Source organism: Thunnus thynnus, chromosome 4, assembly GCF_963924715.1.
Source record: "Thunnus thynnus chromosome 4, fThuThy2.1, whole genome shotgun sequence".
NCBI lineage: Eukaryota > Metazoa > Chordata > Actinopteri > Scombriformes > Scombridae > Thunnus > Thunnus thynnus.
The window spans coordinates 15,070,674-15,087,338 of NC_089520.1; the positions used below are offsets into that span (position 1 = coordinate 15,070,674).

Here is a 16,665-nt window from a genome sequence, read left to right on the forward strand (position 1 = left end):
CGTGTCAAAAGATTGCCACGTATAACACATGTATCTGTAAAGATTTTGGCACGATATAGTGCGTATAAGAGGGGATGTTATTGAGATAGATAGATAGACAGATAGATAGATAGATAGATAGATAGATAGATAGATAGATAGATAGATAGATAACAGGTGTTATCTTCAGTTTGATGTGAGGTTCATATGACTGCAGTGAGCACAATCCCGTAGGAGTGTGTGACAGTGTAAACTACTGCATGTAGCATCCTTTGTTCTTCTACTCACACCCCTCCTGGAATAAGAAAATAAAGCAATGAAGGTCAGTTGGAGAGCAGACTGCCAAATATAGCCGCTGTGTTCATGTGAGGGCCAGACTCTCCAGAACGACAAGCCCAGCTCTGACCATGCCCTGTAATTGAGGAGAAAATAAGGACAGAAATTATATGTTTATTTTTGACAACAATTTTAATCTTCTGTGCTCTCCTTCAGAAAACGAGACGCCCACAAAAAGGCGCTGAGAATCGGTCTTGTGCTGACTGAAAGTTGAGTTTTTGACTCAGCTTTCAACCAATAAATGAAGTCCGTCAAAATGAACATGACCTTTCAGCTAAGAAATCCGATGAACGCTGTTGATTGAAAAACAAATTATTTTGCCATCTTATGACATTTATCTTCACTTCAAACATATCACACAGCTCAATAAGAACATATTAAGATGCATGAGTTTAAACTTTTGAATTAACAGCTTATTATTCTCATTAAATACAGATTTAGCCCCCCAAATATCCTAATTAGTATTGGTTAGTCTTGTTTGTCTGAAAAAAACAAACAAACATAAGGATTATTCCTTTTCTTCTTCCTGTATTGTAACACTGCTCTTACACTCTATAGGAACAAATTAGTTGAAAATGAATGTTTTCTGTGACCACATTTTTAATATAACTGACATAAACTTTCTTGTTTTTACTATGATGTGTATGAATATTTGATATATGTAAAATACTGCAATAAAAATGAAAAGTGAAGATGTGGATGGTTTGTCTTGTATGCATTCCTGACTTTAACTGTGTTGTATCTTTTTTTTAAAACAAATTAAAAGTTAAATAATTTTCATGTGTTTGCTTTGACTGGGATGAACTTTATAAATAAAATATAAAATAATTATAAAATAGTGTATAGCAAGTTTAAGAAAGCAAAAAGCCATATTAACTGCATGCAAGCAGTTTGGAGATAAAACACATTCTAAATTGGTAAATCAGCAAAATTAGGCCAATACATATTTTCACATTTTCCTCTAAAAGATTTTTATTCCAGACTCACGATAGAAAATAAACTATGACAGACAGATATTTGACTATTTTTAACCACCACTCTACAACTGGGTAAGACTAAATATTTTTTGACATTTTCAAACTTTCTGTTCATCCTTCATTTCTTTCTCTCTTTTTTTTTAAAAAAAAACTTGAGGAAACAGTCTTTTCCCCCTCGTGAATGCGCCGTTTGAATTCACTTTATTTGATGCCATAATCTGCTCTTTATTTTATTTAATGACTTGATCCTTTTCTTCTTCGCCTGTCTCTGTAGCTCAGCCTCTTTAACCATCACAGTTAATGTCTAAAAAAGCAGTTAACTGCATTTAAGAATATTGGAAACAGAGAGAGGGTTGAAACCAGAATAATAAAATCTCGAACGGAAACCACAGACTCGGTCAGCTTAATTTTTGTGATTTATGTGGCGTAGGCCGAGGCTAGATGTTCTTTTGTTATTTTTCCTCTCTCACAGAAAACCGGGAGGGTGTTTTAGTTACTTCTCACTTCTTTATTTACAGTCCCCCCCTATAGTAATGTGTCTAATCTCATGCATACAATTGATAGCATGCCTCTACCATGAATCTTTTTGGAGAAATGCGGCTAGATAACTCTCTGCGAGATGATGCGTCAGACTCCACTGGACTAATCCCAGTGGAAAAAATAATGCCAGTGAAATTGAAATAATGTCCACATGGTGATTGATGAGTAACCCATTCATGCATTTATCTTGAGAAATGATTCGACACTCTCAGTTTGGGGAGGTGGGATGTCCTCTTTTATCCACCAATCTCCTTCCATTTTCCTCCATTGCACGGTTTTTATTGCTTCTCAGCGAGTCTTCAAAGAGCCCGTAGCCTGTAATTAGGGGGCGGGCTCCCCGTGCCTCAAAACACTTCCCCGCGTTAGTGCCCAACTTCTTCCAAACTGTCCCGGGACTCAGAGCTGCGCTTCTCCCGCTCCCCTCAGCTTCCTTAGGATTTTGTTTCTCAGGGATGGCCGCATCTATTCTGGAGGTAGGGAATGTAATTGTAAGTATATTTGATTTTCTTTTTAAATTCTTCTTCTTCATACAAACCCAACATATTTTGATGTGAATGATGTTGAAATTCCCGCTAGAGTTTATTTGGAAGTATAAGACTGAATATAAACAGGGCATTGAAAATTATAATGTGGATGATGACGAGTATGGTTTGGCCTTAGTGATATACGGGATTTAAATAAACTTAACGCTAAGCTGCTGACAGAGTTTGTTTGGCTCAGTAACATGAAACTTTGTTTGTTAACATCTCTTCATTTTTGCAAAAGCCCATACTTGCATTTTCTCCAGGGTTACTCCTTATTCAAAAACCAGGCCAAAAAAAAAAGGATAATACCATTTGAATCAAAAAGTTGACTCCTGTTACCACAAGCTGAGACTGTGGTGGGATGCAAGAAATAAACAGACACAAACTATTGAGATCTTTAAGTCTGTGATGAAGCGTTAATAATGTGAAAATGGATGAGGGCTTCTTGCATGAGAAGGAAATAACCACTAATCACCCTTAAATAGGGAGTCACTGCATGGAAAGACCATAGTCTGAGTCTTACAGTTATGAGAATATTTAAGCAGATGTTTTTTTTGGGTTTTTTTTAAAATACAAATATTCAAAGTTAGAGGCTAGGATTAAATAGAGCTACACTGAAGAAAAGAAGAAAAAAATTCCACTTTACAGACTTTACAGCTTAACCATAATCATAAGGGTCTTACAGTGGTACCACAACAGATAATGAACCATTTAAATAAGAGTAACATCAGTTCTGCAGACGCACTGCAAATTTCTATAGAAATATTATAGGAATATAACAGTGATTTCTCAATAGTTACATCCACGTGTACAGTGTGTGGTGACAGATAGAAAGACATAACGCCTATGATAGAAAGATTTAACGCCTATGATATGCAGGGCTTTGGTGTTTGGTGACTTGCCACAAGGAAAAGTAAAATACTAGAAAAAAAGAGGTACTAATGTAAAGACATTTTTATGTCAAATTAAATAGATTCTGTTTCAGATATCCAAGAATATGTTGACTTGAAAAATAGAAAATCTTCTAAACTGGCAGCTAAATTTTCTTAATGTTTACAGGAAAAAAACACGCATACACTTAAATCTATCAGAAAATGAGAAGATAAATGGCAAGACGCTGTGTAACAATGTACCATTAGCCATGTTGAAATAAACACGTTTAACAAGATGTCTGTGTCTGCTATAACTGGGACATTACAGTTAGTAGTGCGTCACTTATATTTATGGATGTTGGGGATTGCGGAGACAGGTGGAAAAAAAACCTAAAAGTAAACATCAATGCAAAATTAAGAATAACTCGCAGACAGTGGTTTAAGTGAAACAAAAGAACGAGGGAATTCCTCCTTTGCTGAGCAGAGCAGAACCTTCCCAAGCGTAAACATTCACTGCTTGAAATTGCCCTGACCACTTTGAAAACGGAGAGAGCAGGAAAAGCCAGCGGTGGCAGTCAGACATACGTTTTTTATTAGAGTTGACACTGACAGAAGCAGCAGCAGCAGCAAGCAGCCATTTCCTGCAGACAGACAGTCTCATTTTCCTCCTTGTCTCCTCCTCCTCAGGAAGACGCACGCTATGGCTCCAGTCCTCTGGCTATGTTAACTGCTACCTGTAACAAGTTTGGAAGCACCAGCCCAGTCAGGGATTCAGCTACACCCGGTAAGACCGGCAGCACCACTCCAGTAAAGAAGCCCTACAACATGACCTCTGACCTTCAGACAGCTAAAAACGGACGGACCGCAGACGGCAGTGGCCTGGCGGACTCCTACACTGGCTCCTTCACCACAGCTGGAGGAGGAGGAGGTGGCGGGCTGCTCACCCCCACTGGAAGCCCCCCTCCTTCAGCCGGAGGCTACACTACAGAATATAACCCTTTCTCCCACTCCTTCCAGACCTCTGTCTCCCAGGACCCGTCTCTTTTAGTGTCCAAGGCCCACGCTACGGCAGACTGCCTCACCAGTGTCTATACCTCGCTGGATATGACGCACCCTTACGGCTCCTGGTATAAAGCCGGTATCCATCCTGGCATTACTGCTGCCCCAGCTAATGCCACATCCTCCTGGTGGGATGTCCACCCCAACTCCAACTGGCTGTCAGCAACCCAGCCCCAGGCAGATGGAGGTCTCCAGGCCTCCCTGCAGCCTGTGGCGCCACAGGCTTCCCTTAGCCCACAGCTGCCCAGTTACAGCACCGATTTTACGCCTCTAAACCCAGCTCCTTACCCCTCTGTGGGACTGGGCTCCTCCTCTCACCTCCTCCAGCCCTCTCAGCACATGCTGCCCCAGGACATGTACAAGCCCAAGCCTGTGCCAAGTGCAGGGCTGATTGAGAGTCCCATGGGCCTAAAGCCTGCAAGGGGATCAGGGGGCTACAGCGGAGGGGGAGCACCCACCAGGTCTTCATGTGACTGCCCCAACTGCCAGGAGCTGGAGAGGCTGGGGGCCTCAGCCGCATCCCTGAGGAAGAAGCCAGTCCACAGCTGCCACATCCCAGGCTGTGGGAAGGTCTACGGCAAGGCCTCCCACCTCAAAGCCCACCTGCGCTGGCACACTGGCGAGAGGCCCTTTGTGTGCAACTGGCTGTTCTGCGGGAAGCGTTTCACCCGCTCGGACGAACTGGAGAGGCACGTGCGCACCCACACAAGGGAGAAGAAGTTCACCTGTCTACTGTGCAACAAGCGTTTCACGCGCAGCGACCACCTCTCAAAGCACCAGAAGACCCACGCAGATTCTGCATTGCAGGGAAAAGCTGTAGCTGTGGAGGGAGACACAGATCCCCGGAGTGAAGAGACTGCAGAGCTCAACACCAGCGCTGTGCCCACCAACGCTGTCGCTGACCCAATAACCAACGGAGATGAGAAGACTGGCACACCTAATGGAGTGGAGAACAGCAGCGGACTGTTGGAGATCTGACTTCACTCAGTGTTGTATCCAGTGATATTTTGAAACATGGTGGGTTAGTTTTTTATGGTGAAAAATTGACCTTTTAAATAAAAAAAAGGGCAGTATTTTGTTTCAAGACATACAAAGGAGATCAGATCATGTTTGAAAAGACTTGATATAATAAATGACTAAGCATGTTGCAGGTAGCAATCACTTCATTTCCTCTGGACCACACACACACACACACACACACACACACACACACACACAAATATAAGAGAGCCTGCAAACATACATCAATGCACAAATGTTTGCGGGCACACAAACTCAACACACGCACAATATTAAGCCACCATGCCAGCGTGTATATGCACACAAATATAACATGCGTACATGCACAGAAAGAAGTATGAAGAAATGTGCAAGCCTATATAATGCAAACATGCATGCAAGCACAAACACAAAAGTATGTCTGCACACACACGTATAAGTAAACACGCTCATGCACACATTTTGTAACCTACACACATTTTCTGCCTTTCAAATGAGACAAACCACTGGGGAAATTTAATCTGCAAAAGCAGAAGGAAAAGAGCTCTGAAGCCGCAAAAGGAAAGTAGTTTTAGAACGAGACTTATGGTTAGGATGATGGAGTTGATGGAGCATTGCATGCCAGGAGAAAAATCTGATTTACAGCTGTACTTTGATACTTATTCATTATTCTTGAAACAATCAATGGACAGTCTTACTTACTGTTTCTTGTTGCCAAAGACATTTTGATGTAAAAGGTTTTGCATTTCACTTTTGTTTGCTGTTTGCTTCTTACTATGTCTAATTTAATTTCATATTTACATAAATAATCTAATTTATGTCTTAAATTATACACATGGAAGATTATCTTGCACCTTGCAGGAAATATAATGCCTGAAAAAAAAAAGCGAGATAGTTGAAGCTGGCCAAAAAGAAAATAAAATGCATTAAATTAAGACTTATTTTTCCTATTTATTAGTTATAACATGGAGTTTGGGACTATGTTTTAAAGATTTATTTATAGATCTTGAGGTTAGATGTGTGTACTATTTCTATATAATCTTTGAATTGTGAAGTCTTCCACACCTAGCAAAGTAATGATTAATAAGGGCTTCTCCTTTATATGTTTGTACATATTACAGTTATAAAAAGTTTGGGCACCCCTTGACAAATAACATATTTTGGCGAATATGGATGTAAGAAGAAGTAAACACAGCCTCTCTAGGATATGGAACATAAAACACAATATTTTCAGCAAACATTTATTTAAAGTTATTTTTTATGTCATAAATTGAACAAAAATAAAAACATCATTGTGGCATGGAACCCTACATAGTCAGTACTTGGTAATTCCCCTCTGGCAGATATCAACGCTTTTTGTAGCCAGCTAAGAGTCTTTCAATTCTTTGTATTTTGTATTTTCTCCCATTCTTCCTTAAAAGGCCTCTAGCTCTGCAATATTCTTGGGCCGTCTTGCATGCACAGCTCTTTTAAGTTCGACCCACAGATTTTCAATCATGTTTAAGTCAGGGGACTGTGAGGGCCATTCCAAAACCTTCAGCTTGCATTTCTTGAGGTAGTCCATGGTGGTTTTTGAGATGTTTAGGATCATTATCCTGTTGTAGAAGCCATCCTCTTTTCAACTTTTTTACAGACGATGTGATGTTTGCTGGTATTTAGTGGAATCTATTCTTCACTCCACCCGTGCAATGTTTCCTGTGCCACTGGCTGCAATACAACCCCAAAGCAAGATAGATCCACCCCCATGTTTTACAGTTGGCATGGTGTTCTTTTCATGAAATGCTGCTCCTATTTTTCTCCAAACAAACCTTTGCCGATTATGGCCAAAGAGTTCTATTTTAACTTCATCAGTCCACAGCATTTGTTTCAAAAACTCATCAGGCTTCTGTAGATGTTACATTGCATAATTCTGACATTAGATTTTATGATGAGGACGCAGTTGAGGTTTTCTTCCACTGACTCTTCAATGAAGGTCTTGTTTGTAGCATCGTCGCACAGTGGAATGGTGCACCACCACTCCTGAGTCTGCTAAATCTTCCTGCCAGTTTTTTGCAGTCAAAAGGGGGTTTTGATTTGCCTTTCTGACCAGCATATGAGCAGTTCTCTCCGAGAGTCTTCCAGATCCCATCTTGACCTTCACAGCTCTCCTAAACTGCCATCTCTTAATTAGATTTCACACTGTCGAAACTGCAAGCTGACAATGCTTTACTATCTTCTTGAACTGTGGGCATCAATAACTCTCATTTTCAGAGTCTTACACAGCTGCTTAGAGGAACCCATGGTTGCTGAGTGTTTGCACAAGTTTTGAAGAGTCAGAGTATTTGTAAAGCTTTGAAATTGGCACTAGCTGACATTTTCTATTGACAATTGTTGACAGACTTTGGAACTCTTAGGGTGCCCAAACTTTTTCACACGCCACAATGATGTTTTTGTTTATTTATTTATTTTTAAAAAAAATCTATTTATGACATGAAAAGTAACTATGCATTAATGTTTGCTAAAAATATTGTGTTTTTTCCGTATCCTAGAGAAACTGTATTTACATCTTTTCAATTAAAAAAAATCACTATAATATGTTATTTGTCAAGGGGTGCCCAAACTTTTGCATATAACTGTATATATTTACAACAATATATAGATATTGTTAGGTGTGTTATTTTTCTACTTTTTTTCACATATTTTCTCTACTTTGTGTAACTTTCCACAATGAAAAGATGTCTGTGTTGCTTCAGTTAAAAGAAACATAAACATAAGAGCTTAATTTGTTGCTCACAATTTTGCTCGTGATGGTGAACTACCAAAGTTTGCTGATTTGTTGTGAAATGAGTGTATAAGATACTGTAAATAGTGATAAAGCATGAAACCTCGTAAAGGTATACATGTTGTAAGAGTTAAGGTGTGGAATCGTGACAATTTTGGTGCTTTTAAAAGTAAAGAAATTCCAAAAAGCATTTTTCTTCGCTGGTATTATTCGTATACAAAGACATTGAGAGATGTCAGTTTGACTTAAATGAAAAGCTGCTTTTTCTTTGAGCATGAAGCTCACTCCTCCACACCCTGCTCACCTCTCCTCACTCACTGCCGTGCTTTTCATATCTTACTATATTTCCACCTCACATGGCCAAGCAAATACTTTCATTATCTTTTGCAGCACAAACAAAGCCGTCCACTGAGGTGAAGTCTTAACTCCACACAATGACCCCCTTTCAGAGAGCCACTGTAGTTACACTCAAGACAATTACTCCACTCTCCAGCTTGAGAGGGGTAATTACTGAGAGCGATGCTCCAGCAGAGTCCGTATAGAGGAGAAGAGGGGATTAGGACAGGGGAGCTGTGGTTGTATTGTTTATTGAGGGAGGCGGTCAAACAAAGGACCCCAATTAAGGCAGGATGCAGGACGAAAGACATGATGTGGAGATACGAATGCAGAGGAGAAGCTGGGCTGACCATCAAACATTTTTTCTGTCAAATTTGACATTGCGTTAGGTAAAGTTAAGTAACGACAAGTGGCACTTATGTGTCTTTCTGTCCAGTTTCCTTTCAGGTCATTCAGGCTTTTGCAGACTAATAAAAATACTTGAGGTGGGTGGACTGCCCGCACTGCATTAAAAGAGAGATAGCCTCAGGAAAGACTAAATGAGGCCTGCAACAGATGTGCTGTCTAACATAGAGCCAGACAAATAATTATTCTATCTAAACGATATGTTAATAACCACAGTGGCTAAGATGTGATGTTTTAAATGGATGATAAGCGTTTAAAACAATTTCAGAGAAATGTTCAAATTGCATTATCTAACCAGTTAGAAGACAGAAAAGTGCAATGGGAAAAAAAAAAAAAACTATAGAAAATAAAGGATTTTCATGGCAGACATGAAGAGGAGACCTGTACAGCTGGAACCCCCCTGAAGCTACCGATTCTCCTGTTGTAATATTTACACTTCCCGGGCTGCATGGTTTCAATTTAGGGCTTCTAATGAGCTGTACTTGAGGTCAATTTATATAAAACGTCCCGGGGCCGACTCTGTCATCAGGGACCGACATGTTTATGGTGGTCTGAAGTGGGCGCACGGTCGAGTCCACAAAATAAAAGGCAAACAGGGGGAATGGGGTGTGTCAGGCCAGTGAGTGAGGGTGGGGGGATTAAGAAGATGGTCAGTGGCTTTTAAAACCTCTGCTGCTACTGGTATTTTTCTGCCTTTTTAAAATACACTCCCTGTAGCCTTAACTTTATTTTTACTTCTTTTATTTAGAGAGTCAGGAAACATTAAGTGTTGCTTCAAATAAGGTCATAAAAAGAAAAATATACATGGAGTGACACATAGGGGCAAAACCAGAAGCCGGACAATCTGTTCCATATGGCTTGCCCACTTGTGCCCCTGTACTCCATTTACAAAATCAAATCATGGCAACACACAGACTTGTTAGAGGCTAAAAAAAGTTATTACAGCAGATCCCAGACACACCTGTTAAAGCCATCACACAGCCCATTTCCAACCCGACTAACACAAAGAAGCAATTTTAATACATTTACTCCAGCAGTGTTTATTTTAGCCATAAGACTTGATGAGTTACACAAACTTGCGCTTCATGAATTACTCCAGGGAGTTTCAACTTCCTGAGAGAATCCAGCTCTTTAAAATAAGGGGATACATCATGATGTGGTGAACAAAATGCTAATGAATCTCTTTTTCTTGCTATTATCTGGTCCTAAATGCATAGTCGAGTGAAACAATGGAGTGTGCTGACATAGCCACAGGCAGGGGTGCCCACTACTGAGGGAGGGGCAGGGGTTTTTTAGGAGGCACGAAGCAGGACAAAAGCACAGGTGTCTGCAGGTGTGACTGGGTCTCTGTGGCAAAGCGGGGGAAGAAAGGGAAAAGAATGTCAGCACGCCCAGAGGCACAGCAGTCAGGCCATAAGTAAAAACAAGATAAGGTTTTCTGGCAAAGGGGAAAGGTAAAATGACCTGAGTGAACCATAACATGACCTGAGGAGCAGAGGAGGTCAGCTTAAATAAAACAGGGGTTAAAGGGGAAAACAGAACAGATAAGAAAGGGCAAGAGGTAAAAAGGTCAAGCTATCTCACAGATATACTTTATGTCTACTTTGCTTATCATTTCAAGTCATCATTTACATTGTCAGGAAAGGAAACAACACCATGTTACAAAAAAGTACAATAGATGTATATCCTCATTAATTATCCTCATGTCCTTTTCTTCATTTATGCACTAAATTCAGTTCACGTTGTGGCAACATGCCTTTAAGTCTAGCTGATGCAACAACATTGTATCTTGCTGCACTGCTTCCTATCTCTCCTGATTGTTGATTATTACGTTGGTGATGGAAGTTAGACCACCCTTTCACTTTTGACCAAAAAGTTTGACTTGCAGCGACACAAACTCTGAGTGCTATTCATATTTCCAACACTAATTGTACACATGTCGCAGCTTTTTCTAGGCTAAAGCTGTCTTTAAAGTTTAAAGTACTCCGCTTACTGCCCAATGCACCAAATGCGGCACTAAATGAGGCCATTTTGTTTATAGGAACTGTGGGAGGGTTGTGGGTGACTCTGTGCCCCTTTAAAAAGATAATATGCTTCCCATTTAATGGCCTCCGGATGACAAATTGCTTCCAGGGGAAAATGAAGTTAAGAAAATTGCATGTGTGACATGTAAAGACATATCCACTCTACTTAAGATGTTTGACATCCATAATTCAATTATACGCAACAGTAGGTGCAGTTAGGATTTTTTGAATAACCGCATTTGCCCATAAGGCACGGATGAAGTACATACTCTGGCCCTTCATCACTGATGCCGATTATTTCCTATGTTGCCCTTAAAATCATCATGTAACAACAATGTTCGTGTCCTAATAATGAAAAAATATTCATTTTACATGCAGATTTGAAAAGAGAATACAATTATTTATTTGGAGCTTCACAGTGTGCAGACCTCACTCCTTCGTATCCTGCAATGATTTTTCTTTTTTTCTTTTTTGTTTGTCTTGTACCTGAGTAATTTGCCTGGATGTGTGCACACTCAGTCCCTCTCACATGCAGATTTGAAGACAGTAAAGCTGGCATAGTTTACTTAAGTTTGACCAAAATGGAACGTTTTTTCATTGACAAGAGGAATAGGCCCGTATCCCTTAAAGATGGTTGGAAAAACATTTAGAAAATTGATGGCCCATTATAACCTAATACCCTTACAAATATCTAGAGCACCCATAAACTATTCTTCCCTTTTAAAAATGCTTACTATCTTGATGGTATTCTGCCCTTATACAGCTTTCTGTCTTTCTTTCTTTCTTTCTTTTTTTTTTTTAGCGCAAGCCACAAAATACTTCCTTGGAACATTTAAAGCGAAGGGATTTAAGAGAGACAGTGCGGAGAAGGGGCGGTGGATATGTAAAACAAACAAACAAAAAAAAAGCCTCAGAGAGAAAAGGTAGAGAAAACACAGATCAGATTGACCTGCCGCTGAAAGTACAGCAGTAAGTGAGAAAAATAGGAGGAAGCCAAATAGCAAATGAATCTGGATCTGAATCAACTGAGTGAGGAAACTGAAGAAGGAAAAAGAGGAAAGAAGGAGAAGAGAGAGAGAGAGACAGTGAGACAGACAGAGAGAGAAAGAGAGAGAGTCAAAATGCAGAAAGAACTGAGTGATTTGGGTTGGAAGCGGGAGCAGGGAGCCAGGGTTGGCAGGGTTTTGGTGGAGGAGTGTGGTGGTTCAGAAGTCCTCCAGCGCGAGGCGCCAGTGTGTCCGGCGGGGGCCCTGACCATGAGCTGCCTCACCCCCCCTGAGCCACGGCCACAAACCCCCTCTCCCCCTTCACCACCAGCACCACCACCCATCCAACCCAAAACCCACTGGCAGGCAGCGCTTCACTGAAGCTGCTGCTGCTGCTGCATGTTTATTTAATATTCTGAAGAAATTGAAATATCTTTGTGGGTTAACACACATACATACACCATTACATATCACTCACCCGCACACATACGCACACACACACATACACACACACACACACATATGTACACACATACATTCACACACATTACCACCACAATATATAAATAAATAAAGTAGAGTAATAACGTTCTCTTGATCTGTGGCCAAGAATAGAGTTGGAGAAAATCTTTTTCAAATGATGTTTTCAGAGGCGTAGAGGGAGGAGCGTGAATGTCTGACACTGCATGTTGCCTGAGCAGGCGGCATGTCTCAGTCTGACTCCCACAGAGGAGAGAGAGCATTAACAAAGTGGTTGACAAACAAGAAATAGTTCCCATGTGACAGGAGCGGAGTGACTTTGAAAAATAAATAAGGACAGATATGTATATTTGCTGGCAGAGTTAAATGCCAGTTCAATCATATATGGACGGCACTGATTCTACGAAGCATTTCACATGTTAAGCAATTTAGAATCTCTGAGTGTGTGGTCTATAATTGAGAACATGTATATGAGGTGTTTGTGAAGTGTTAAATGAACAAATGTGGATGCCAGCCTTATTCTGAGCGTGTGTATGTGTGTGTGTATGCATGCATGGCTACACACACATCCGTAATGAGCCTCTGATCATTACAAAGCAATTCCTTCAGACAGAAATCCCTTAAACAGCCTTGGTTTTGGGCTTCATGCTATCCCCCTTCTGTCTCCTCTCTCCTCAACAGCCACCAACCACTGCTGCTGCCAAAAATAACACAGGAGCGCCACTCGAACCCGCGCCTCACCACAGCACAGCTTGGCCGCAAGAGAGGGATCAAAACACACACAAAAAAGGAAACACATCATATTGTGGAAGGAGGGAAAAAGAGCATTCATACAGCTCCACGCTTGAAGATATCTACTGATGATTTTGGCAATGAAAGAACCACACATACTAATGCACCGGGCCAAGACAGGGGAAAGGAAAGTGTGTTTGTGGATGTGTGTGTGTGTATGCACGCATGCATTTTGGATGAAATATATTGTAACTGCTAAGATGGTATTCATTTCTGATCTCATTCAGTCAATGATTTAACCACTAGCTCCATAAAAACACTTACATTATCACGTTAAAGGTCAATAAATTAGGACCTTCAACCGACAAATGAAGCCCCGGAGAACAAGGCAAATTAACGCTGAAAGTATGAATAATGAGTAGTAGTGGGGTGTACTATGGTCACAAATAAATCATGGTGCTTTGATTGTAGGTTTGGGAGTTCAAATGGGAGACAACTTTACTCATTGTCATGGCCGGTTCACTTTGTGTTGCATTTGGCAAAATGTGCTTATCCACACTAACACACATATGCCAGTGAATGAAGCCATCAGAATCCAAGCTCTACTTCAATGGTGTCCAGCATGGGTTTACGAGCAAACCATCACAGGATTAATTGTCGAACCACAGAAATAAAGGAAATGATGGAGAGGTGGAAAATGTACAGAAATATTTTATGGAAGTGCTGCTAAATAGTTGGGCAGGAGGCTCTGAGCTCGTGGGCCCAAAGGATTTTAAGGGGTGGTGCAATTCCCCTGGGCATTAACCAAGGCAAACAGATCCAAAGTACAAAATGGGCCCAAATTAGTAGAGCTGTCAATCTGCAATTGTGTCTATAATCAATCTCATTACTATAACCTTATAAATAAATGTTATATTCCTGCACATCCACATACAATACAGTTTGGTTATGACAGGTTAGACAAACCTGCTGTCTTTTCAACATTTTATCTTTTTTTTTTAATAAGACACACTAAAGGTTATCCAGGTCTAAACCCCCATATTTAGCTTAAGGATAGTCAACTAAATATGAGAAATTTACTGTGTTTCCATCTCGGCCTGAAGTGAAGATGACAGGTGCCAAACACCCGGAGGCTCCAAAGCACTGCCAAAGACACCGGCAGAGGCCCGTCAGCTGGGCAAATCAATGACTGACTGTCGCCCTCTTCTGGATCCACTGTGTCATAACAAATTGGTGCACAAGAAGCCAAAATGCAATTAGACTTGAATTAGACTTCCCATGCAAAACAAACGCTTTATAACTAATGTAGCCTACAATTAAGTGAAAACTTAAAAAAAAAAAAAAAAAAACCTTATGTTCACGCAGAAAACAGGCCTATGAATAGTGGGGCAATGGCCTTCTCACACTATGGAGGAAGATTAGCCTGACTTAAAAAAAAAAAACACCACCACAAAGTACAGATACTGGTACTTTACCTGAGTACCCAAGTTTTCCCATACTTTTTACTTACAAAACATATGTTGCTTTTGTTTTTTTATGCAATTTTTACACTAGTAGAGTAGGTGTAATTTTCCTTTTGGAATTTAACGTTAGGTAAGTACATTATCACTGTGCTCGCTATTTCGTAGTTCTAGCAATAGATATTACTTGTGTACAATTTTGAATGCACGACTTTGACTTTTAATGGTATAAGTCTACATTGTACTAGTGGTAATTTTTCCGCCACTCTTCAGTCTGTTTAATGTATGTGACTATTCACCTGATTTAGTTGTTAAGATGAGGCAGTCGTCCACGTCGCCGTTAAAAAAAACTTTATATTTGTGACTTTTGCACTTCCTATCCTGTACAACCGTGGAGCAATGTTGTGAAAACTCGGCATATGCGAGGCGGTGTATTCCGGTGTCCAAACCAGGCGAACCCAAAGCATCTTCGGACGAATGACAACTTTTTTTTAATGCTTTATTGAACAAAACATTTACAAATAACAAGGCAAGTCAACCATGGTATTGAAAAACTGGACATGTGTCTTGGTAAGAGAAAACAAGAAAGAAAAAAAACATAACAATAAAACTATTAAACGTAAGAAAATAGATTAAATTATATAAATTTTAAATAAAACAATATAAATAATACAATAAATAAAGTTAAAATGATAAATTAACACAAATCGTTCTTCAATTTAAATTAAATGTTAGTAGTTAAATTAGTTATAAAATCATACACTTCAGGGATTTACAATACAGTCGAAACTCATTAGAATAAGCATTGAAAATGAATGGAGGTTTCATGAATTTTGCATATGTATATAATATTTTGCCATCTTTATTGACATAAGAAACGGGTTCAGTTTCCTTTTACACAATATGATCATTTACAAAATATCAAAATATTAATCTTACGGTTTGCAGAAGAAAGGTAAAAAAAACAAAACAAAAAAACCCCCAAAACAACAACAACAAACAAACAAACTCTGAGCTAGGGGAAGTTACAGTTCATAGATTTTAAGCAAAAAAACAAATATTCTTAGTTTTTACAGCCTTTGGATTAGAGGAAAATCGATTGAATCAATATTCTGTTTACCTGTCAATTAAATTTAGAGTTACCCTCTAGCATTCAAAACAGTACATGTTTCCAGTATTAAATTTCCATCAATATAGCTGTTGATTAAGGTACACATATTCTTTTCATTTCTATTCATAAGCAGTTCATACATTCTCCTTTATGTTCCTTCTGCAAACAGGAGATTGAGTCCTTTTCTCATTTATTTTATGTCTGTAATCATTCAAGTAACTTTTGGACTCAAATTTCCTTATTAATCTGGGAGACTCATAAGGTCTTGGTCCCCTTTACAGAAAATATGGTCTTATTTTTTAATGTTGAGTACAACAGCAATTTCGATAACTCGATAAAATTGCTGTATCTTTTAGGCAAACATATTCACAAAGCCAGATTTCTTTAGTTTCTTCCGAACAAAAACTTGTTTTATGTTTAACTTCAGACAGTCTGTGATTCTGTCTGTAGTCTCTTTAAAGACATCTCATCGCTTTAGAAACATTGTGGACAACATTGCCAGATGATTTATAAAAGAAAGAGAATGGCTGACAGTGGTTTCTCTCATACACATGGGCTCAGAAAGATTACAGCCACACACACACACAGATCACACTGTGCAGACACACAGATCACACTGTGCAATGGCTGCAGGGGTAGATGTCTCAGGTGCCTGGGCTTCTTCTGGAGGGTCTCCACTGGATGTATGTGCTCAGCTAGCCACAGGAGTTTTGCTGTAAAGGCTCAGTTGACAGAAAAAACCTGGTGTGGTTTATCTGCTGAGGAGATGGTAAAGGAGACCATGGCACCATGTAGGATCTGCAGCTCTTGCCTGACTGTTCTTAAAGGGAGATCCTCAGCTTCCCCTGTTAGGCCTAGCTGCTGGGCTGCTGGGTGGAGGATTGTACGTTCTGACTCGTCATCCACACAGGCATCCATGGTTCTGTCTCCGTTTCTCAACACCACCTTACTGACCTTGAGCAGAACCTTTCACCCCTCTACTGGCCTGTCAATGTATAAACCTCCTCTGTGGAGCTGTTAAGGGGGGCTTTAATGTGCTCTGGCTTTACTCCTGCTCGCTCTCTGTACCCTTTGTAGCCCACTT

General features: G+C 40.0%; 1 protein-coding gene across 1 annotated transcript; it reads left to right on the top strand.

Moving 5' to 3' along the window:
- The first annotated feature begins 1,309 nt into the window (after nt 1-1,309).
- Nucleotides 1,310-8,241, top strand: sp7 (Sp7 transcription factor). The gene is made up of 2 exons (XM_067586879.1): nt 1,310-2,320; nt 3,916-8,241. Exons 1-2 carry the CDS (start codon nt 2,285-2,287, stop codon nt 5,263-5,265), a joined length of 1,386 nt encoding a protein of 461 aa, XP_067442980.1. The 5' UTR covers nt 1,310-2,284; the 3' UTR covers nt 5,266-8,241.
- Nucleotides 8,242-16,665: the final 8,424 nt, after the last annotated feature.